The 22,887-nt window shown below is 49.8% G+C and overlaps 2 protein-coding genes across 7 annotated transcripts in view; both read right to left on the bottom strand.

Moving 5' to 3' along the window:
• slx4 (SLX4 structure-specific endonuclease subunit homolog (S. cerevisiae)) overlaps window positions 1-14,894 on the bottom strand; it is a 37,155-nt gene extending 22,261 nt beyond the window's left edge. The window contains exons 1-13 of the mRNA XM_062535512.1: window positions 14,762-14,894; window positions 14,298-14,475; window positions 13,495-13,722; window positions 12,885-13,126; window positions 11,967-12,322; window positions 8,888-9,107; window positions 7,168-7,253; window positions 6,687-6,833; window positions 5,943-6,112; window positions 4,343-5,538; window positions 1,784-3,901; window positions 1,176-1,269; window positions 308-607 (exon numbers count right to left, since the gene is read on the bottom strand). Of these exons, the coding sequence (XP_062391496.1) occupies window positions 308-607; window positions 1,176-1,269; window positions 1,784-3,901; window positions 4,343-5,538; window positions 5,943-6,112; window positions 6,687-6,833; window positions 7,168-7,253; window positions 8,888-9,107; window positions 11,967-12,322; window positions 12,885-13,126; window positions 13,495-13,722; window positions 14,298-14,475; window positions 14,762-14,876 (5,450 nt within the window). The 5' untranslated portion in view covers window positions 14,877-14,894. The remainder of the gene's footprint in view (window positions 1-307; window positions 608-1,175; window positions 1,270-1,783; window positions 3,902-4,342; window positions 5,539-5,942; window positions 6,113-6,686; window positions 6,834-7,167; window positions 7,254-8,887; window positions 9,108-11,966; window positions 12,323-12,884; window positions 13,127-13,494; window positions 13,723-14,297; window positions 14,476-14,761) is intronic.
• Window positions 14,895-16,665: 1,771 nt separating this feature from the next.
• Window positions 16,666-22,887, bottom strand: part of crebbpa (CREB binding protein a) — a 56,962-nt gene continuing 50,740 nt past the window's right edge. For all 6 annotated transcript variants that reach the window (XM_062545977.1, XM_062545985.1, XM_062546013.1 and 3 more), the window contains 4 exons: window positions 22,525-22,692; window positions 21,896-22,057; window positions 21,081-21,362; window positions 16,666-20,363 (listed from right to left, as the gene is read on the bottom strand). In XM_062545977.1, coding sequence (XP_062401961.1) covers window positions 17,994-20,363; window positions 21,081-21,362; window positions 21,896-22,057; window positions 22,525-22,692 — 2,982 coding nt within the window. In that variant the 3' untranslated portion in view covers window positions 16,666-17,993. The remainder of the gene's footprint in view (window positions 20,364-21,080; window positions 21,363-21,895; window positions 22,058-22,524; window positions 22,693-22,887) is intronic.

Below are 22,887 nucleotides of genomic sequence, written 5' to 3'. Positions count from 1 at the left end.
GGTTGAACTCGAAGGGATGAAACAAATGACTCAAACTGTAGATGCATCATGCACGACATGATATTGAAAGTACTAATTCTGTGTCATATCATATGTATGCACATGTTTGTATGTACGGTTACAGTAATATATCTGTATGTCTGTATGGTACACACAACCTACTACTGCATACACTCACATCAGCAAGAACCCACAGCTGTGGAAAAACAAACATGCTCACACACACAGCCATGTTTCAGAACATGTACCCTCACGTCTCAGCATAAACACAAACACAAACACAGCAGCAGCAGCACAGTTTGCTGACCTGTCAGAGTCCTGACTCGCGTCTGTAGAGGAAGCGTTGGAGCTCTGCGAGAGGGACAAGGGCTCCTGGGCATCCAGGCTGAGCTGCACTTTCTTGGGAGAGACAGCAGGGGGCGCCCTGGGCTCCTTGAAGTTGAGTGACTGGGCACAGGAGCGGGCAGGAGCGGGGACCGGCTGAGGTCTGTGGCCGTGTACCGGCGCCTCGTCCTCGGACTCCGAGCTCTCCAGCTGATGCGTGTACTGGAAGATCTCCTTCAGCTTCACCACCATCTGCCGCTTGGGGAGCGGACGCACTCCGAACCTGAGGACAGCCAGAACATTACACAGAGTTGCAAGCATTCTGGTATTCTGATTTTATTTGATTTTATTTCTTATCTTATTTATCATTGTGTTTTCAGACACTATGGGTATTTCATGTTTTTGCTGCAGTGTGTCTTGTCCTTATGTATACTTGTCTGCTGGCTGCACACAAATTGCACCTTGGGGACAATAAAGTTACCTTGACCAGAATTTGTCATTTAGCCTATACTGTAATTCCTGAGTTCACTCTGTATCATATATGCTCACCAAAAAATATAACATAGACATGGTACACGTGCATTAATGTGTATCAGTAATATGTGAGTCATGACAACTAAATGATTCATCATTGATCAACTGATGAACTCATCATAGCCAATTTAAAAACAACTGCTAACACTTTGTCCATCTGTGTGAGACTGTTATTTCACATGGCTTCAATTAATGGCAGTGAAAGACTGCATGGCATTACATAAAGGTGTTGTTAAATAGAAATGTGATGGTCTTTAAGGGAAAATAACATGATTTGAGGCATGTCTGTATGCTGAGTGTGTTGGACTGTATCCTACCTGTTGAGTTTGTTCTTGAGGTCTGGCGTGTCCATGTCTGAGTAATGGGGCATTGGGGTGATGGGCATCAGTGGGCCGGCCTTCTTAGAGGCCACTGGAGAGGGAGAACAGTCATGAGATGAGAACCATTCAAATTAGCACCAAATCTCCACACACACACACACACACACACACACACACACACACACACACACACACACACACACACACACACACACACACACACACACACAAATAAAGTGAGGAAAAAATAAATGTATATGTAAAAAATAACGACTGACAATAGCTCAGAATCAGCTGCAAGTTAGCCAAATGTAGCTGCTCCCTTAGTTAAGTAGATTTTAGGGTCAAAAAGAGACATTGGGGTCACCCACAGCAGTAAGACTGCAAGAGAGCAACCTTGTCGGTGCTACAGATGAGAGTTTGCATCGAGTGCTGCTATAAAGTGGTGAGACAAGTCTTGAGATATACATGTAGTGGGGAAAATGTGGCAGTCATGCCACTTAAACGGAAAATGGGAATGTTGCTGATACTAGCTGTTATTTGTTACAGTTACAGATATACAGCATATGACAAACAACAACAAAACAACAAAACGGGTGGAGTACCTGGAGTCCTGAGCTGAGCCACCCTCTTGGCCGGGGCGACGGCACCCAGCCTCTGAGAGAGAGGAAGAGCAGCACCTGCTCCCTCCTCCTCCTCCTCCTCCCAGCTGTCCCACAGCTTGGGGTCCAGGACGCTGGTGCTGGGCTGGGGCTCAGGTGAGGCGGCGGGGGGTGTCCTGTCTGTGGTGACCGGTGCCTGGGGCCCGAGCGGAGTGGTGCAGCTGAGGCTGCCGTCCCCGTCCCCGCTGCTCTCCAGGCGCAGGCTGAAGCGCGGTTTGTGGAGGTCGGCCCTGCAGTCCCCGAAACCCCAAGAGTCGTCGAAAGCCATCGGGGGCTCGTCGAAGGCCGCCGCTTGGTCATCGCAAGCAATGGGCTGTTCCTCGAAGGCCACTGGAGGGTCATCATAAGCCATCGAGGGCTCATCAAACGGCATGGGTGGCTCGTCATAGTTGCTGAAGCTCTGTTGAGATGGTAACTCATCTTCGTCTTCATCCTCCACCTCCATCCCTGTCTCTTTGATCTCCGTCTCCCTGTTGTCTTCCACCCCATTCATATCGACCTCTTCTGCACCAGATGTACGGTGTCCAGATCCGCCTTTTCTTCTCTCAGAGCTGCCTGGGTTGCTGCCTTCCCTGGAATCCTTCTGCCGACCAGTGGACTTGCTTGTGCATGCCTCCTCTTGATCGCTGGAGGGGCTGACATCTTGGAGATGGGAAAAGCCCAGGTGGCCTCTGCTCTCTGGACTGCCATCCGATGGCGCGCTGCCTCTAGGAGCGGCTCCGCTCTCCCGGACATGCGGGCTCTTCTCCACGCGGCTCACGAACGGCGATTCGGAGGGAAGATGGGGGCTCATAAGGGACTCTGATTCGGAGTGCAGAGGGGTGCTGCTGACAGGGTGGCCGACCCTCCTGGAAGACGGTTTGTCCACGGAGGCTCCTCTGTGTGAACCACAAGGGGTGAGGTCAGAAATTGAGCTGAACCGCCTAGGGAGGGACTTCGGAGGTAGGAACACCGGAGAGTCATCTCCAGTGACGTTTGATCTGGTTTGGTCGAGCTTAGTCTGGGCAGGTGAGGTAGCTGTTTGATCGGAGACTGAGACCTCTTCTGACTCCTCCTTACAAGAGATTTTATTTGGAGATGGAGCTTTAGAATGTCCAGGAACTGATGAAGAGGAGGACGACGATGATGATGGCTGTGACGATGAAAATCCAGGGAAGAGGCGCGTGCGACGCATACTGCTTTCGGTCTGGGTGGAGCTGCTCTGTGTCCGGTTGGGTATGTGTGGGGTGGACGGGACCAGCCAGGACACCTCGGCCGAGCCGTCCAGCAAGCTCTGGACTCCTGGGGAATCTGCAGCGCAGGGAGATTCGGGGCCTGAGGGGGTTGGATGGGCCTTAGGAGGGGTGTCTGAGGATGCAGACTGGGAATCACATGGATCTCTCAAAGGCTGTGCTGTTTGGCTGGCGGAGAGGGAGTCTTTGGCTTTTGCTACATCCTTTATGCAGGTGTAGATTGGGGAATCTTCTAGAAGGACAAGGGGTGACTCGATGCGCATGGGCTGAGGTGGAGAGGGAGACAAACACGTTGGGGAGTCATCGCTGGAGTCCGACAGCACTATGAGCTCAACCTCTTTAGAGCACTGGTCAGTAAAACTACCTTGACTCCGATTGCTTGAGGCCAGTGCCTCAACTCGGCTGGCTTGTTTCTCTCTCAACTCAGGGGAGATTTGAAGTCTTTGACTTGCATATGAAACTCTGAACTCTGGAGACACTGTAGCCCTTTGACTTCCTTGTGTACCTGTCACCTCCGAGGATAATCTAAGCCTTTGACTCCCCTGTGTAATGGTCAGTTCTGGGGACATTCTAAACCTTTGACTTGCACGTGTACCGGTCATGTCCGAGGACATTCTGGGCCTTTGACTTGCATGTGTACCGGTCATGTCCGAGGACAATCTGAGCCTTTGACTTTCATGTGTACCGGTCATGTCCGAGGACAATCTGAGCCTTTGACTTGCATGTGTACCGGTCATGTCCGAGGACAATCTGAGCCTTTGACTTGCATGTGTACCGGTCATGTCCGAGGACATTCTGGGCCTTTGACTTTCATGTGTACCGGTCATGTCTGAGGACATTCTGGGCCTTTGACTTGCATGTGTACCGGTCATGTCCGAGGACATTCTGGGCCTTTGACTTGCATGTGTACCGGTCATGTCCGAGGACAATCTGAGCCTTTGACTTGCATGTGTACCGGTCATGTCCGAGGACATTCTGGGCCTTTGACTTTCATGTGTACCGGTCATGTCTGAGGACATTCTGGGCCTTTGACTTGCATGTGTACCGGTCATGTCCGAGGACATTCTGGGCCTTTGACTTGCATGTGTACCGGTCATGTCCGAGGACATTCTGGGCCTTTGACTTGCATGTGTACCGGTCATGTCCGAGGACAATCTGAGCCTTTGACTTGCATGTGTACCGGTCATGTCCGAGGACATTCTGGGCCTTTGACTTTCATGTGTACCGGTCATGTCTGAGGACATTCTGGGCCTTTGACTTGCATGTGTACCGGTCATGTCCGAGGACATTCTGGGCCTTTGACTTTCATGTGTACCGGTCATGTCTGAGGACATTCTGGGCCTTTGACTTGCATGTGTACCGGTCATGTCCGAGGACATTCTGGGCCTTTGACTCCCCTGTGTAATGGTCAGCTCTGGGGAGAGGCCTGGCACGGGAAATGAGGGCTCACAGGTAGGTGCAGGTGGACTGATGGAGAGGTCAATGATCCGCACAGAGTCAGGCTTTGACCTGGTTTGGCGCTGGGTGGCTGGGGCAGGGGACGGTTCAGCATATTCGCCCCAAGACTGGGAGAAGAGGTAGTCAAAGCTGTCATTCAGGCTAGCATCTGAATGTGGCACGGGTTCCGCATGTGGTTCGCCACCTTGATCATCTGAATGTCGTTCGCCACCTTGATCATCTGGATGTCGTTCGCCACCTTGATCATCTGGATGTCGTTCACCATCTTGATCGTTTGGACGTGGTTCGCCATCTTGATCGTCTGGACGTGGTTCTCCATCTTGATTGTCCTTCTCACTTGTACACTCATCATGGGTTTCCATAGCAGCACCAGAGGCATCCTTGTGATGAGAACTGGGCCCTTCTGTGTGAGGAGACTCGTCGAGGTGGCCGCTTGGTTCAGCGGGAGTCTCTTCTTGTACCGATTCACCAACTCTGGTTCCACCTGGCTCCTTCACCTCTCCTGCTCCATGATCACTTGTTTTCTCATCCTCCATTTCAAAGAACATTCTGATGTCCTCCTCAGCGGTCTTCACTTCCTCCTCATCCTCCTGCTCCTCCTCCTCCTCCAGGCTCTCCGTCTCGTGCCTCAGGGCTGACTCTCCCCCTCTCCGCTGCGTAGCAGCAAACTCATAGATCTCCTCCAGCTCCTCCTCGTCCACATGCTCTTCACCTCCGTTCTCCTCTCCCTCGCTCGCCTGCTCCTCCATCCTGACGCTCTTCTCTCCGTCGGCCCGTCCGTCTCCCTGTCCTTCTTCCTCCTCCTCCCCCTCATCCTCTGAGCTCCACATGGACCGGAGGAGCTCCAGGAAGTGCAGCTGGGCCTGGGTGTTGTCCTGCTCCTCATGCCCCTCCGAGGGCTCCGGGGCTGGGGCACCTCCCCAGGCCTGGCTCCCCTCCTCCTCCTCCTGCTGCTCCAGCCTCCGGAGGTACAGCTGGCACTCCTGCGACAGTTCTGGCAGGTCGAACCTGAGACAAGACACAACACATGCATGTTGAGCAAAAAGCAGAGAAACGTGTTTCTTGCTTATTGTGCCCTTTGTCCCTGGATTAACCTATAACTAAATGCAGCCTCTGCAATTCAACACGAAAAGGTCAATGAACCTACCAGACAACTACGACTGACACAAGGGCTATACATTTCTCCTATACATGACTAAGCATGTCTATAATGACAAAAACTTGTCCAAAAGATAGGTGTGAAGGACTCACCGACACTATAGAGCTACCAACTCTCACCAAGTTAGTCAGTAGCGATACCAGAACTTCAGCACTCACTGTTAACTACTTCAACACAACTGTTATGAGCATAATCATGTCTATAGTTGTGGAAACGCCCCAAAACCCAAAGACATGTGTGACGTGTGACGGACCTGACTGCCAGCTCCTGGACGTGTGGTGCCAGGCTGGGCGTGAGCGGGCACTGGGCGCTGTAGAGGAACTGGAGCATGGCGAGCACGGCCCCGACGGGCACCTCCCCCAGCAGAACCCTCTGGGCAGCTGGCATCCCCTCCTCCTGCACGCCGAAGCCACTGGCGTGCACCTGCCAACCCAAACGCAAGAAGTTTCAACACATCCATCATCAGAATGTGTGTAAAAGTACCCAAGCCCCATATGTTCAACATATGAGATACTGGGGATGCAATGAATGCAATGTTATTTACTGTACTGTAATGTCACATGTTTCATCGGTTTCCTTTTACCTTGATCTCAGTACACAGTATGTTTTATCTACCATAACACAAAAACCTTGGTTACTCCACATTACTAGATGTATAATTGTGACAAGGGCTTCCAAATCATACCGTCCAATAATTTTTAGTTTACTTTATTATAGCATTCTATTCCAGCAAACTCTGCCAAATAATGGCTGCATTTGCCTCTAAAAGCCACACCCATCAACAAGAACAGAAAATCACCTCAACGGCGTCTCTGCTTAAATCAGCAGTGTCAAGTTAAGCACCGTCTCCACATAGCATTGAATTACTGTAGATATCATGCACTGTGTCAGACAGTTCTGATAACATTTTACCAGTACACTCACTCAAACATGTATTGTACTGTGCTGCATGTGGGTCTCCTTGAAAACTGGCTTCACTGCATGCAGCTGCACTTACCTGTTCGACCAGCAGAGGGCAGCGTGCATAGAGCATGAAGGAGTGGGCGAAGAGGACCTCACCGCTGTCCACCTGCAGCTGGACATCACTCAGCTGTGGGTTATTCACCATGGAGCTCAGGTCTGAGGCCAGCCTGCTTAGAGATGACTACAAACACACACACACACACACACACACACACACACACACACACACACACACACACACACACACACACACACACACACACACACACACACACACACACACACACACACACACACACACACACACACACACACACACACACACACACAAACGCAAGGACAAACACAAATGAATACACATATTCCCAAAACCACACAAACACACATTTTACAACCTTGAATTGAATACTGAGCCAGTGATCAGAGCCAGTCCCTCATATTAAGCTAGCCTAGGCTCATGGTGCATGGGTAACACAGAGAGCACAAGGCGAGGCATTACATAGTGAGATACACACCGAGTTCTTGGGCTCCACCACGCGGGTGTCAGAATCTGGGTTGGTGAGGCCACTCAGCTGCTGTGGAGCGTCGGCATAAGATGGGCCTGTGGGACCACAACAGAAACATGCACAATCAGACAAAACTCCATATGCTGTTATGAGTGGCTTTACAACGCAAAGAACCAATCACAGTGCACCGTCACTCACGATCATACAATGACAATGGCCGGGTTCCCCAGATTCGTTAAGAAGCTCTTAAGTGCTAAGATCTTCTTAGGAGCGTTCTTAAAACGTTCTTAGAGCGCTCCAAACAAGTTCTTAGCACTTAAAGGGATATTATATACTGGCACTACTACTGCTTGTTGTCTATGGGGACTATTTTCAGATGCTGCGTACGATACGTTCGACCGGCGTCGCGTCAAACAGAGCAGGTTGTTTGCGCCACGCCCCTTTTTTGGGGAAACAAGCCCTCAGAAGAAGCCTGAAACAAGCCAAAGTGAATGGGTGTTGTTCACGGTCACTGATCTATAACGAATAACTTATTATTTATAGATCAGTGGTCGCGGTAGACAGACATGCCGATAAGTTGCTGTGTGGTTGGGTGTACCAACCACAAAGCTAAGAACCCCTAACATTAGGCTACACCAAAAATAAATCAGACCAACGAAAACGGAAATCTAGGCTAACACTTGGCTAACACTAGCAGCTAGGCTATCGGCTATGACAGAAATTATCATATGTTGGAATTATCTAACGAACATACTTTACATCCAAGCCTGTCAGTCAACTACACAACATTACAATTAAAATAAGAGGCCAAAAATACAGGAAAACAATTTAGTTATTTAACTGGAGATTCAATGAGATAAGAGTATGTCTGGGTATGACGCTGGCCACTGCTACTGCTAGCAGGCTACTCGGGAGACCGAAGGGACATGTTTTTACTTTGATTGAATTAAGCTTTTGAACGTATTTTTCACGGTCAACGACCGACAAGGTGGTAATATATTGAGTGGTCCTATTGATTCGTTGTGTTTTCTGTTATCATTTACCCCTACGATTTCGGTACGAATTACGTTTATTGAGCCTAATTTGCATTGGAGTTAATGGGAGACGTAGTTTGTTTCCCCCAAAAAGGGGCGGGAACGTTCGTCGCGAGTCAAGTTCCCGGATGTGCCGGTCTAACGTATATCACTGCGCCTATGGTACGTTTGCAAGTTGCCTTGATTATTACGCCAGATGAGAGTGTAGTTCCATGTCAAATCAGCCTAGAAAAACGCCAGGTTTCATTTTCAGTTGGTCTTATTGCACTGTCTAACTTGAGAGGAGACACGTTTTAAATGGGAAAATTACCAGAAATCTTAGTCACTTTTAAACATGAAGCTAGCAGGCGAGAAGCTAATGGTCTAATCCGATTCAGTGTTCTATGCTAGGCTGAAGCTAAAAGTTGTATCGCCAGACTCACAGAATGGCTGGATGAACGGGAACAAGGTAAATATCGATTGTTTTGCTCGAGGGGAGGTGGAAAATGAGCGTATTTCCAAAAATGGCGGAATATCCCTTTAAGAGCTTCTTAACAAATTTGGGAAACCCGGCCAATGACTTGACTTTGACAGGGGCAACCCATGCGTGTATTATCTCTGGGTGCAAACCAAAGTGTTTTGCTAATACGAGTCCAACCAAAGTGTGCAGGGAGTTAGAACCCCTAGAGGCAGAGCTGCTACTGTGGGTGGCTCACCCTGATGTGGAGCAGCGGCGAGGTTCAGGCCCTTCTCCCCCAGCGCCAACAGGTCCTGCACCGCCTGGGTGGGCAGCAGGGGCGAGGGGGCGGGGGAGGAGGGCGAAGGGGAGCGGGCCGGGGCCTGGGCAGTGGGGGCAGCAGCAGCAGCAGGGGGCAGAGAGGGGGGCGCTGGCTGGACCTTCACTGGGGGCGTCATGGTGGATGATGATTGGTCTCTCTGAGTGGAAGACACAGAAGAGGAGGAAGATTCAAGGAATGTACTGTGTGTGAGCGAATGTGTTTGAGTGTGTGTGAGATATTGGCTGAAGTGAATTCATGAGTCAATCATTTGGGCTTGCTTGAGGACCAAAGTACATTTGTGCATAAATACATTAGTGCATGTCTCTTTATTTTTTTCCTCACATTGACATTTATGTGGCTAGATATGGATAGGGCTTATAGCATATTCTCATCAACTCTTGAGTATGTGTACATGTCTACAGATGTAGTACACAAAGCAGCTACATCTCTTGGGTGTGTATTACAGTATTAGTACACAAAGGAGCTACATCTCTTGGGTGTGTATTACAGTATTAGTACACAAAGGAGCTACATCTCTTGGGTGTGTATTACAGTATTAGTACACAAAGCAGCTACATCTCTTGGGTGTGTATTACAGAATTAGTACACAAAGCAGCTACATCTCTTGGGTGTGTATTACAGAATTAGTACACAAAGCAACTACATCTCTTGGGTGTGTATTACAGAATTAGTACACAAAGCAGCTACATCTGAATCTACATCTGTCATGTGTCATCAGTTGGCTCCTGTTTTTTCTATTCTACGCCACAATCATGTGAACTGTTGCAGTCCAGTCACCGGTCGCAATCTAGTCTAGTGTAGACACTGTTTAGGCTATAAACGACTGTTTGTTGGAATGGTAAATGGACATTTATATCAAGCTTACCTATTCGTGCACACATATAATCAATGGCACACAAACGGTTTGTTACTTTACTGCTTCTATCTATATTGTACGGTGGCCCTGAAGTGCAAAACACAACACAAATAAGACAACACAACACAAATAAGACAACACAACACAAAAAGAGAAAACACAACGGCAAATCACACAACACAACACAAAAAGAGAAAACACAACGGCAAATCACACAACACAACACAAAAAGAGACAACACAACACAAATAAGACAACACAACACAATTAGAGAAACCTCGGCCCCGAAGTGCACAACACAACGGCAAATCACACAACACAACACAAAAGAGACAACACAACACAATTAAGAGACAACACAACGGAATACCTTCGGGCCACATGAATCGTCGCTGGGACACGTAGGCTACTAGGCCTACAGCCCGCAGAAAATAGCATGCTGGGTCTTCACATGTCCATAAGAACCCACAGTAATGGAATATCCACGTTGTGTTTCATTCATAATATGTTTGGTGTATAATCCAACTCATACAAAAGCAACAAGTTCGAAACAAATCATCAGAAATCAGGAAGTAAAACAGCTTGTAACTCTGTCACCGTTCTAGATACCGTCATATACCATATATGGTCATTTTTTGTGAGATCCCCCTAGTTACCGTGGTAGCTACCACACATCAGAGCGATGGCTTTGCCCCACATGTCTTTCTGCGATGAGATATTCAAAACCGGAGGAGATTGGGCAAGAGAGCTGTCAATCAGGCTCCCCAAAAATCTCCAGAATATTAGCTTTCTTTTGACACCAATATTATGCTTCTACTCAAAGGGGTTCTTGTGTAAGAGTTTTATTGTCAGTAGCCTATGCACCATTAAATCTTCGAATTATTTCAGCCTGCATGTCTCTTTAAATCTTTTAATGAATGTTACGAGGACTTTACTAGGGTTTATAAAGTAAAGTAGCATATCACTGAAATCGTCTACCCCTTGGCTTCAACATTATCCGGTTTTCAATAACGAGGCATGTGGCTGACTAGTGCTGTCGTCATTCAAAGCTAGGGAGCCTGATTGACAGCTCTCTTGCCCAATCTCCTCCGGTTTTGAATATCTCGTCGCAGAAAGACATGTGTGGCAAAGCCATCGCTCTGATGTGTGGTAGGCTAGCTACCACGGTAACTAGGGGGATCTCACCATATATGGTATATGACGGTATCTAGAACGGTGACAGAGTTACAAGCTGTTTTACTTCCTGATTTCTGATGATTTGTTTCGAACTTGTTGCTTTTGTATGAGTTGGATTATACACCAAACATATTATGAATAAAACACAACGTGGATATTCCATTACTGTGGGTTCTTATGGACATGTGAAGACCCAGCATGCTATTTTCTGCGGGCTGTAGGCCTACGTAGGCTACGTGTCCCAGCGACGATTCATGTGGCCCGAAGGTATTCCGTGTTGTCTCTTAATTGTGTTGTGTTGTCTCTTTTTGTGTTGTGTTGTGTGATTTGCCGTTGTGTTGTGCACTTCGGGGCCGAGGTTTCTCTAATTGTGTTGTGTTGTCTTATTTGTGTTGTGTTGTCTCTTTTTGTGTTGTGTTGTGTGATTTGCCGTTGTGTTTTCTCTTTTTGTGTTGTGTTGTCTCTTTTTGTGTTGTGTTGTGTGATTTGCCGTTGTGTTTTCTCTTTTTGTGTTGTGTTGTGTGATTTGCCGTTGTGTTTTCTCTTTTTGTGTTGTGTTGTCTCTTTTTGTGTTGTGTTGTCTCTTTTTGTGTTGTGTTGTGTGATTTGCCGTTGTGTTTTCTCTTTTTGTGTTGTGTTGTCTCTTTTTGTGTTGTGTTGTGTGATTTGCCGTTGTGTTGTGCACTTCGAGGCCGTTTTTTCTCTTCTTTGTGTTGTGTTGTCTCTTTTTGTGTTGTGTTGTGCACTTTGGGGCCGTGATTTCTCTCTTTGTGTTGTGTTGTCTTATTTGTGTTGTGTTGTCTTATTTGTGTTGTGTTTTGCACTTCAGGGCCACCGTAATATTGTCTATTGTTACCCACAAGTTATGAAAGCTGCAGACTTCAGGTCACTGCAGTTGTGCCGTGACAATAAAGACACTCTGTGATGATCCATGTGTCTAGCTGCACATGTGCGTCCCCTCACCTGTGGGCTGGCGTAGGGCTGGATGAAGGCGCTCAGCTCGACCGTGTAGAACTCTTCGGTGGCGTGGCCGTAGCCGGCCGGCAGGGCGCTCTTGTGCCACAGCGGGGCCGGTGAGCAGGGGTCAGGGCTCTCCTCCTCCTCCGCGGCGAGGCCCCTGCGGTAGCGGCGCGGGGGCGGCAGCAGGGTGCTGGGGTGCAGGGTGGGGGTGGGCGGAGGGGAGGGGGTGCGCGAGCGCAGCAGCATGAGGGAGACGCGCTCCTGCAGGCGCCGCAGGGCCTCCTCGGGGTCCTGCCGGAGGAGCAGCGGAGGAGGACCAGAGGGGGCTCCCTTCCTGCGCCTCCTCCCTTTGCCTGCAGCTGGAGGAGGAAGACGCGAGTTAACGCGGAATTAAGAGACATCCTTTACATACCAAACGGCATACGTTTACAGCGCAAGCTGAGAGATACTGATAACAAATACTTCCAATACTCCTCACCTACAAAGCCCTCAATAACCTTGCCCTTCCGTACCTCTCTGACCTCCTCACCCAACACACCTTCACCTGTCACCTCAGGTCTGTGGATACAAACTGCACCCCACCTCTGGTAACACTCCACAACTACATCAGACAATCAAACACCCCGACATCCTTCAAGCAGGCCTGCAAAACCCACCTCTTTACACCTTTTCCTGTTAATTGACTCCCCAGGTTTATCATTTACCTCTCAAGTCAGATCACTGCTCCTGTTATTCTCTTCTCCCCCGTCTATGAATCTTGTGTGTTTTGTTCTACTACACACATGTAAGTAGCTATGTGTGCTGGAAAGTGTATTTGACTGTCTTGAAAAACGCTCTAAAAAACGTGGATGTTTGCTGTTCACCATCAATAATATCAATAATCCACATCCACGTGGTAAAAAGAGCTGCTGCCGCAGTCACCTGCTGCTGGCTTCCACTGCAAGGTTGCACCAACAGACGTCTGCGGCTCAGCTCCTTTGACCTCTACGACCTCAATGGCCTTTGCCCTTTCCATCTCCGCCTCCTGATCCAACAGAGAGCGGGAGAGGGCCAGGGCCACCATGGTGTCCTCGTCCACAGGCTGGGCCGCCTTCTTGGGCCTCTTCCTGGCGGGCTGGGTGGGATCGGAGGGGAGCCTCCTCTTAGGCCCGCCGGCTTGGACACTAGGGAGTTAAAAACAAAGACTGGAGTGACTAATTCCGCAGTGTTGTTCTGAAAACTGTGAATAGTATTGTGTAAATACTACTAATAATATATATAATAATAGTAATAGTAAACATTGTGATCCCCACAGAATGCCAACAGTTGGTGCCATTGCTGATGATGGGGGAAAAAATATGCATCAAAGCTCTTTATGTGCATCAAGACACTGACCTTTGACCTTTTCTCATCACAAATTAAATGCTGTTGCGTCATTGCTTATGAATAATTTTACATAGAGGGGTTGATTAAATCAGCCCTCTATGTTAGATGATTGAATCATTTTACATCGAGGGTTGACTCAATCATTTTCAACAGAGGTCTGACTCACGATTGGCCGGCTGTGCTGTCACTCACGGCCTCACTGGCCTGTCTCTGCACGGCTTGCAAAAGGACCGCTGGAGGCACGCCCATTTCGGAGGAGCAACGCTTCAGATGGGTGGAGCGGCTCTTGAGCGACTTGAAGACCTTCCCACAGATGGGGCACTCCGGGACCACGGGCCGAGGGGCCGCTGGAGCCGCAGATGGAGCCGCCTGGCTCTCACTCTCATCTAGACACCTGGGCGCAGAGGGCAAAGATCTACAGTTACGTCCTGCAAAGTCAAACTCATTAACGATTAAAAACATAACCATCACCAGCCCCGAGTAAAGCCTTTGCGTATATACTGTTTAAGCAATGTGACAGGAGTGAGACTGGAGTTGGTACAGGATAGCCACAGGTCATGTCAACTGTTTACACACCACAACACCACAAACACAAGTGTCATACTACTTTTCTTTTTTGTTTATTCATTCTCTTCATTCCCTTGCAGCAAGTCAATACAGAATATTTGTGTACATTACTTTGCACTTCCCTGTGCCTTCAGGTTAGATATTCATATGTACATTACCCCTATGCCATTTGCTCACTATTAATGAAAGGAATGTACAGTAGATGCCCTACAATTAGCATGGACGAATATCACACTCAGTGTGTGACTACTAATGGTGCAGTGTCCGAGAGAAGTTATCTTATAGCTATTACCACTAAGCCACTCAGTGCATTCCTATGGATGGATGTGGATGTAATAAATGCTCTTTTCCAAGTAAATGATAGCACCAGTATCTGCTGCATGGTTAAATGTGGGTCCCTACCTGTTGATGTGTTGTGTGCGCAGCTGGGGGCTCATGGCCGACAAGTCTCTGAAGCAGAGCTGGCAGAAGAACAAGCCTCCCTGGTCAACATCCACCACCTTCCCCTGAGCCTGGCCCTCAAACTCATTGTCGAGCTCCTTCTGTAGCCGGACTGCCAGCTTCTCATCCTCCGAAAGCTCTGAGGATAGCACACAGAGACAGACAGACAGACAGACAGACAGACAGACACACACACAAACACATATGTAAACAACTTAGACAAAGATCAGGATCAGGTCTAAACACTGCATTCATTCAAGAGCTTCGGGGGGTGAGACACAGCTCCTCGACCACTGAGGATCCATAACAGCAGTTCCAGATATTTAGCATAATGACAGTTTACAGACCATTGAGTCACTGAATTTGTATTGCTTGAGGACATCACCAATAGATTCAGTTTAGGAGAGAGAGACAGTGTGTCCTACCTTCTTTCTGTACTGGAGGTGAGGGAGGTCGAATGCATGCTGGTTCTGCCACTGTTGACGGGAGGCTATCAGCATGCTGGAGCTTCTGTGGGTCCACTCGTTTAAACCGCTGCATCCGACTCAATACCTTCTCTTTCACATCAACCTTACTTTTCTGGGTCGACGTTAGCTGAGTCACTGGTTCTCTCTCGTTCGCACTCTCAGTCAGCTGTGCAACACTGACAGGTTGAAGCACTGTCCGAGGTTCCGATTCCACTTTCCCCAAAGGGTCAGACGAGGCATCGTTCTTTGTCCTTTTCTTTGGCTGGTTGTTTGATTTCTTCCTTTGTTTTGAACCAGATGGGGCAGTGCTGCTAGACTGAGTTTCGCCATCTCTATCAGCAGATTTCTTATCGTCGCCACTCTCGTCTGCTTTCTTCCGGACTCTTCTTTTTAGAAGTCGGGAACAAAGCTCCGAAAAGTCGAGGTCTGAGTCGTCCATCATGTTGTTACTTAGTCAGCATACCTACTACTTTGTACAGCTAACATTAAGCCATTGCGAATGTTGTAAGCGAACTGCAAAGTCCTTTCCAATATTCCCATCAAGACCCACTGCTTTACCTTTTTCCTGTGGAAAACGGAGATAGTCATATAAGACTGTCTGTCAGGCGAACAGCAAAGCTATTCTAGCCAGCGAGTGTCAACATTGGGACAGTATGTTATGCTAACATGCTATGGTAAGCACACACAACAAAGGCAGCATTTACTTTGTAATATTATGCTACTAAACAGTTCCCCGTATAAGACACACGATATGCGGAATGATTGAGACATTATATGTACTCATTTATTTAGCGATATAACTAGCTTGGCAGCTGTAACGTTAGCGATAGCCTAACGTTTCTGCTGCTGGCCAGGAATGTCGTGCTATCAGTCTAGCTAGCATAGTTGGAAATGAAATCGCATATTTTAGTTAATATCATTTGGCAATAGTTAACAAAGTATTGTTGTTTTGACGCCAAGCCTAACCACGGCCACCTTGTTATCAATGGCGTTGTAATAACGACATATCAGGCTTAGAAACTATCTGATGAATTTCAAAACACTCACTCAGAACCGCTCATCTGCGTTACTTCCTGTGACGTAAAGGTGTCTGTCTGGTTACGAAAGCATCATGTGACAGCAGGCTACCCAGAGCCAGAGCCTGCCCAGAACCATTTGGGTAACGCCGAATGCAAAATTCTTCTACATTTTATGGTTTGACTTTAGAAATGGATGTTTGTATATTTTCACCCAAATCATTTGGTCCTTCAGTGAACCGTTGATGAAAACATATTTGCTGTGTTGACCATTTACAAAGATAGCCTACAAAGAGTTTTATTTGTCACATGCATCATTACCAAAGTAAAGAATGCAGTGCATGTCCATTTCTCTTTATGGAATATTCTCATTTTAAGTACCTGGAATTAAATGGATGAGTTTTTCAACTGTTAGACAAGAAAAATGATCATGTCGTAGGTAGGCTATTTCCCATTTTGAAACGTTCGTTAGTTATCGGTGGGTCAAAACGAGGTTAAAACATGCCATTGTGGCTCCAGAGAGACGGGCTCTGGTGGCTCTTTCAACAGATTTATAATTTCCTGAAATTTCACAACAGGAACAAGCTGCTGGCACAACATCGACCGAAGCTCATACACGCCCAAGCACACACACCGAGTGTAAAGACAATTAACAATTATAATCTTACAATTCTACATTAATCCAACTGCGCTCAAACTAAAATGACCACACGCACACGCACACATACCAACTTCCACAACATCTCAAGTAGTCCTCGAGATGCCACAGAATCCCTCGCATGTGCATGCAGACGTACAAACATCAGTCACTCGAACACGAATCGCATCAAATCACAAGTCCAGACGTTTTTTTTTCTGTTGCACACAGTTTATTTAACAATATGGTATATAAGTAAGAAATGAGTTTTTAACCAGTTTATACAGTGATTCCGTTCTCTCGTCCTTATATTTATAGTATTTTGCGTAATAACTTGCATGATTTACATTAAGAGGAAAAAGTAGAGCCCCCAGTTCAAGTTTTTTTTTCCGTGTGAGAGGGATGAGGGGTCGATGGCAGAACTCTGTTCAACACAAAAACACTCGACCAGTGACTACCTCCTTACCATCCCACTCGGCATAAGGACCCATCTTCCCCCAGCTTTCTTTTTTTATACTCATATATTCTGTATGACAAAAACTTTAAGGACAAAAATCTTATATGACAATGCAACAACTTTCTACACCTGCTGGACAGAAATCTCTGTAGATAGGGGCCCGACACGAGATGCTCCATCTTTACATCCTCTTCTTCTAGGTTGTTTCTGAACAAGGTTTTGATGGTGTACGGTTTTCTTTTTTGTGTGTATCCATGTGAATGTGTGTGCAGGTACGTCTTTTCTGTGTGTGTGTGTGTCTGTGTGCATACATGCTTGTGTGTATGCCCAGTTCCTATTGGTTACAAACAACGAGTTCTCCTCAAATGGACTTCACGAAGGGGAGTGGAAGAACTCCCTCCCAGAAAAAAAAGAAAACGCATGTCTGTAAAAATAGTACAACACGAGAATACAATCGCCAGGTATGAGGAGAGCAAGAGAGAGAGAGCAGAGGAAAACCTGGCCCAAAATTCCCCCGACCAATTATTTTACAGTCTCTCAGCGACAATGACAACAAACTCAGAGAACAAAAAAAATCAGAAGTATTTCAAAAAGGTACAAAATAAAAAGTATGAGTAAGATAATGAAGTTTTTTGTAAATTTTTTAAAAAAGAAAAAAAAAGGCATGAACCCATACCATAAAAACAAGCAAAATGAAAAATAAAACAAAATTTAAAACAAAAACATAACGACCAAGAATATGGTCAAAACCAAAATATATATTCTTTGTCATTTTTAAATTTTCATTTAAACAGCATTTTTTCAAATCCCTTGACATATAGCAAATATCATTCTTTTGTTTTTATAGGAAACATATCAACATTTCCCAAGCACTGTTTTTTTTATTAATTTTTTCAACTTTTTTCCACTCCATACATTTCTCGAAACTTTTTACATGTCAGTACAAAAAGCTCGTCCAAGGAAACAAAAAAATGTGCCCACCACCCCTTCTAGAAAAAAAGAGGAGGGGAGACTTGAATGGGTGGGTCTGTGGGTCCATGAAAGGGAAAAAAACAAAAAAATCAATCTCCCAAAATAGCGCTACAAGCCCTCCACAAACTTCTCCAGCGTGTCTCCCGTGGTGTCCCCTACCATGCCCAAGTCACTGGTGAGAGCGCTACGGTTGGGCGTGTTGAGCTGCGGCAGCATGGCGCTCTGCTCCGCAGCCCCGAGGTGTCCTTGCTCCAGCGCGCCTGGCATGGGCGGCGCCAGGCCCGGGTGGGGCGAGCCCGAGTGCGGGCCGGAGTGCTGGGGCGAGGGCTGCGGCTGGATCTGCGCTGGCGACGGGCTGGAATGTGGCGGCGGCTGCTGGGAGGGCGGGCGCGGGGACTGCACGGGCGCCGGCGAGCGCACCTGGTTGCCCAGCGCGTTCGCCAGTGGCTGCCCGGCCAGGAGGTGGGCGGCCGCCTGCGGGCTCATGGGGCCGGGCTGCGCCGGGGAGCCCATCTGGGGCTTCAGGGCCGCCGCTGCAGCCGCCGCCGCCGCCTGCTGCTGCTGCTGCTGCTGGAGGAGCCGCTGGTGCAGGAGGTTCTGCGGGGAGTCCATGCCCAGGCCGGGCTGCCCCATCTGGGTCATGGAGGGCAGCTGACCCATGGGCCCTGCCGCTCCCGCCTGCATGGCCAGCTGCTGCTGCTGCTGTTGCTGCTGCTGCATGCGGAGCTGGGAGTAGGTAGCCGGCGTGCCCTGGGCCTGGGGGAACTGTCCGTGGGCCTGGGGCATCACGCCCTGCTGCTGCTGCTGCTGCTGTTGTTGTTGCTGCTGCTGCTGCTGTTGCCGTAAGAGCTGCCGCCGGTACATCTCCTGGAGCTGGGGGTTGGAGGCGTGCGCCGGGTTCATCAGCTGACCCTGGGGACCCAGCGCGGGCATGCCCTGGGCCTGGGGTTGCCCCGGCTGCTGGGGTGCCATGACGGGCCTCTGCACCGCCACTCCGCCCTGCATGGCCGCTTGCATGGCCTGCATGGCTGGCTGAGCCCCGTGCATGCCCTGCTGCTGCTGCTGTTGTTGCTGCTGGCTGGCGTTGTACTTGAGCGTGCGCTGCTTGATGAAGGCGGCCATGAGCTGCGGGTTGGACTTGAGGATGTTCAGCACCTGCTGCTGCTGCTGGGGCGAGCTGGGCGACTTGAGCGTGCGCAGCAGGTCCTGCAGGGCGTTGGGCGCGATGGCGCCCTGCCGCTGCGGCGGAACCTGCGGCCGCTGGGCCAGCATGCGCTGCTGCGGCGGCATCATGGGCCTCTGCATGGGCATGCCCGGCTGGGGCTGCTGCTGCGGCAAACTGCCCTGCTGCTGTTGCTGCTGCTGCTGCTGGGCAGCGGCGGCCGCCGCCTGCATGGCCGCCTGAGGGCCCCCCGGCCCCCACTGGCCCGGCTGCATGGGCTGCATGACCTGGGGCCCCCGCGGGCCCACGATCTGCATGGGCGACTGCATGGGGCCCGGCATGCGGGGCTGCTGCTGCTGCTGCTGCTGCTGGGGCGGAACCTGCGGCCGCTGGTGGTTGAGCGGCAGGCCGTTGAGGTTGACGCGGAAGGCCGGGTTCTGCTGCGCGTGGGCCACCATCTCGATGTGGCGCGCCATCTCCACGGCGGCCGGCGGCGGCTGCTGCTGAGGCTGGGACTGCTGCTGCTGCTGCTGCTGGAGCTGCTGCTGGGGCGTCGTCTGCTGCTGCTGCTGGGCGGCCTGGGCCACGGGCGACTGCTGCTGGTGCAGCGGCGAGGCCGCCGGGCCCAGCTTGCCCTGCGACGAGGGCGCCTGCGTGGGGCCGTTGGCCCGCTGGGCGCCCGGGTAGGCGGGCGACATCACGCCAGCGGCGTTAGGCGTGCCGCCGCCGGGCTGGCCGGGCATCTGCTGCTGCTGCTGGGGCGTCTGCGGCGTGGGAGGCTGCGGGTGCGGCGGCGTGTGCATGCCGGCGGCGGCGGGCGCGGGGACGGCCGAGGTGGGCGGCGAGGGCAGCGGCTGCGTCATGCGGCCCTGCATGGTGGCCATGCGCCGGCGCATCATCTGCGCCTGCTGGAGCCGGTGCTGCAGCTGCTGCTGCCGCAGCTTGTGCTTGATGTTCAGGCAGAAGGGCACCGGGCACTTGTTCTCCTGGCAGTGCTTGGCGTGGTAGCAGCAGAGCGCGATGAGCTGCTTGCACACGGGGCAGCCGCCGTTGGTCTTGCGCTTGCAGCCCTTGGTGTGCTGCACCACGCGCTTCATCTTCTGGCACGAGGGCAGCGAGCAGTTGGCGTTGCGGCACTGGCAGGCGTGCACCAGCGACTGGATGCAGCGCTGGATGCTCAGGCGCCGGCTCTCCTGCGGGCTCTTGGAGGCCTCGCCGCCCGGGCCGTTGCTGTCGTCGTCCAGCCCCAGGCCCCACTTGACCATCTGGTGCTCGTGGCCCTTAGTGTTGTAGCAGTTGATGCAGAGGTCATAGTCCTGTGAGGAAGACACAAAACGACATGAAGCAAAGGAATCATTCAAGGTTTAGATAGATAGATACAGACACACAAGCAGGGCTGATAGACATCCAAAGACAATATAGAGAATAGCCTTTCTTGACATCGTACATGGCTGAGCTCAAGCCTGAATTCAGGCACCACGCCTGAACTCTATCAGGCCTGCACAAGTTCAGTTTTATTCAGCCCTGATGTTCAGTAGCTTTGCTAATCCCCCCAATACTGCTGAGTGACAAGGGCCATTAAATCTTCGGTACTCCATTTGGCAAACAGCTGTGAGATGCACATGGATCAGGGACAATTAGCTACGAGGATGGCCCTCCTCCAGGCTCGCGCAGCCTGCATCCTGCACTCGGTCTGCATGTGTGCACTCAACATGTAGTCCTGAGACATCTTTATCCCACACTATCACACTTCTCAAACTATGTACATATATTACAGAACAATGTTGATTGGATCAGAGGTCTGTGTTATGTGCATGTGCAAACTGATATGGACCTGCACGTACATATACCAACTAAGTCATTGAATAACTAAAGAACTTCAATGACTTTGTATCCTTTCAATGACTTTATACCCTTTCTGTTCATTCACAACTGATTACTGGAAAAAAATCCAAAAGTACATCCACATGTATAAAACAGCACCTGTGTGTGTGTGTGTGTGTGTGTGAGTGTGTGTGTGTATCCTCTCTCACCTCGCAGACTTTGCAGTGCCAGCGCGTCTCCACGTGGTGCTTGCACTCGTTGCAGGTGTAGACGAAGCGGTCCTGGCCCTGGTTGTGCAGCTCCACCAGCATGCACATGGTGCTCCACTTGCAGCGCCGCAGCGACGAGAACTCCCAGTGCTTGTCGCGCGCCAGCGTCAGGAAGGCGTCGCGCCCGTCCATCAGGTCGCACGTCAGCATGGGGTCCGGGTCCATGATGGGCGGCAGCGTGTTCACCATGGGCCCCGAGTGCAGGTGGATCACGAAGAACACCTGGGCGAGGAAGAGGAGGGGGAGGGGAGGAGGGGAGGAAGAGGGAGACAGGAAGAGGAGGAGTGGAGGAAGAGGAAGGTGACTGATTAGCACATGATGCTAAGTGTGAGCAAGTCTTATTTCTTTAGTTCTGGAATCAAACTGAAATGATTATCAACCATCAGAGGTGGAAAAAGTCCAGCTTCAGAAAGTAAAAATCCAACCATAACACAGGTGATTTCACTAATTAAGTGCTCTACCTAGCTGAAGAATCAGCTGGCACAAATATGTGGTAGGACTTTTCTGACGCTGGACTTTTCCACCTCTGCCAACTATGGCATCATTACTATGATCATCAATATGATAAGGTTACCATCAGAGCACAACACAATCCTACATCCACAATCAAAACAGACTGCCATTACACAGTAGCAGAGGAGCGACTACAGAGCATTACCCGTCCTCTCTAGTGAATGGTTCTAAAGTTCAACCGTCATAAATTACACCAAATGTAAATAACCAGCGGCAGCCATGTTGCCTCTGAGGAGCCTCACCTCCTTGTGCTTCTCCATGGTGGCGTAAAGCTTCTGGGACAGGTCATTGGCTACATTCGGCATCCCAGGCTTCTTCTTATTGGCTCGGCTGATGCTGCTCTTGTTTTTGTTAGTTTTTTTGTTGTTCTTCTTCTTGGCGTTTTTGCTGTCCCCGGGCGTGCCCTGAGAGAAGCGTGGCCAGACGAGAGAAGAGAAGAGAAGAGAGAGAACAGAGCTCTTTAAATATTGATGCCGGACCAAATCACAGGAGTTGGATAAAGACTGCTGAGCTGGCAGTTTGTCACCACAGTGGTACAGTTTTCCCCCCACAGCAGGTCAAGTTCAGCTTCCATTACAGAAAGCTTCTAAATGTCTCTGCTAAACCCAGCATGACACACTGCACAAAGGGCCGGTCTCCCCCCACATGAATTAAGCCCAACCCTCCACTGAAAGACAACTACAATGAAAACCTCCATTGAAGGACACTTTTAGTCTTCAGGAAACAGAGCCTATGGGGAAACTAGCTTTTACTCTGACGATTTTAGCTTTAATGTCGTATTGTAATGGGCTAGGCAGGGGGGTGCACTCTTCCTGTGCTCCAGGCCTCTCCAGCTCTGGAGGCGCCAGCGCTGCCCTGCCGCAGGCCTCACCTCGGGGGTCTCGCAGGCGGCCGTGTTCTCCTCCTTCTTGCGCTCCTCCTCCTCCTGCTCCAGCTCCTTGATGCTCTCCTCCAGCACGTTGGGCCAGAAGTCGCCCTCGAAGTAGGACAGCTCGTTGGCAGTGCTCAGACGGTCTTCCGTGGCCTGTTTGAAGATATCCTGTGGACCGGCAGAAAAAAAGGTCTCGGGTTATGGGAAGCTCCACAGCAAATGGTTATGGGATTTGGCAGATGCTTTTTGTCCAAAGCGACAAATAAAACAGACATAATATTGGTGGAAGTAATAACTGTCCATCTGTTTCCAATGAGGGGTCTCTTAAATTAGAGGTTTAGGATGAAACCCTGAAGATCATGT

Source organism: Sardina pilchardus, chromosome 1 (genome assembly GCF_963854185.1).
Source record: "Sardina pilchardus chromosome 1, fSarPil1.1, whole genome shotgun sequence".
In the NCBI taxonomy this organism is placed as follows: domain Eukaryota; kingdom Metazoa; phylum Chordata; class Actinopteri; order Clupeiformes; family Clupeidae; genus Sardina; species Sardina pilchardus.
This window is presented reverse-complemented; position numbering and strand designations above follow the sequence as displayed.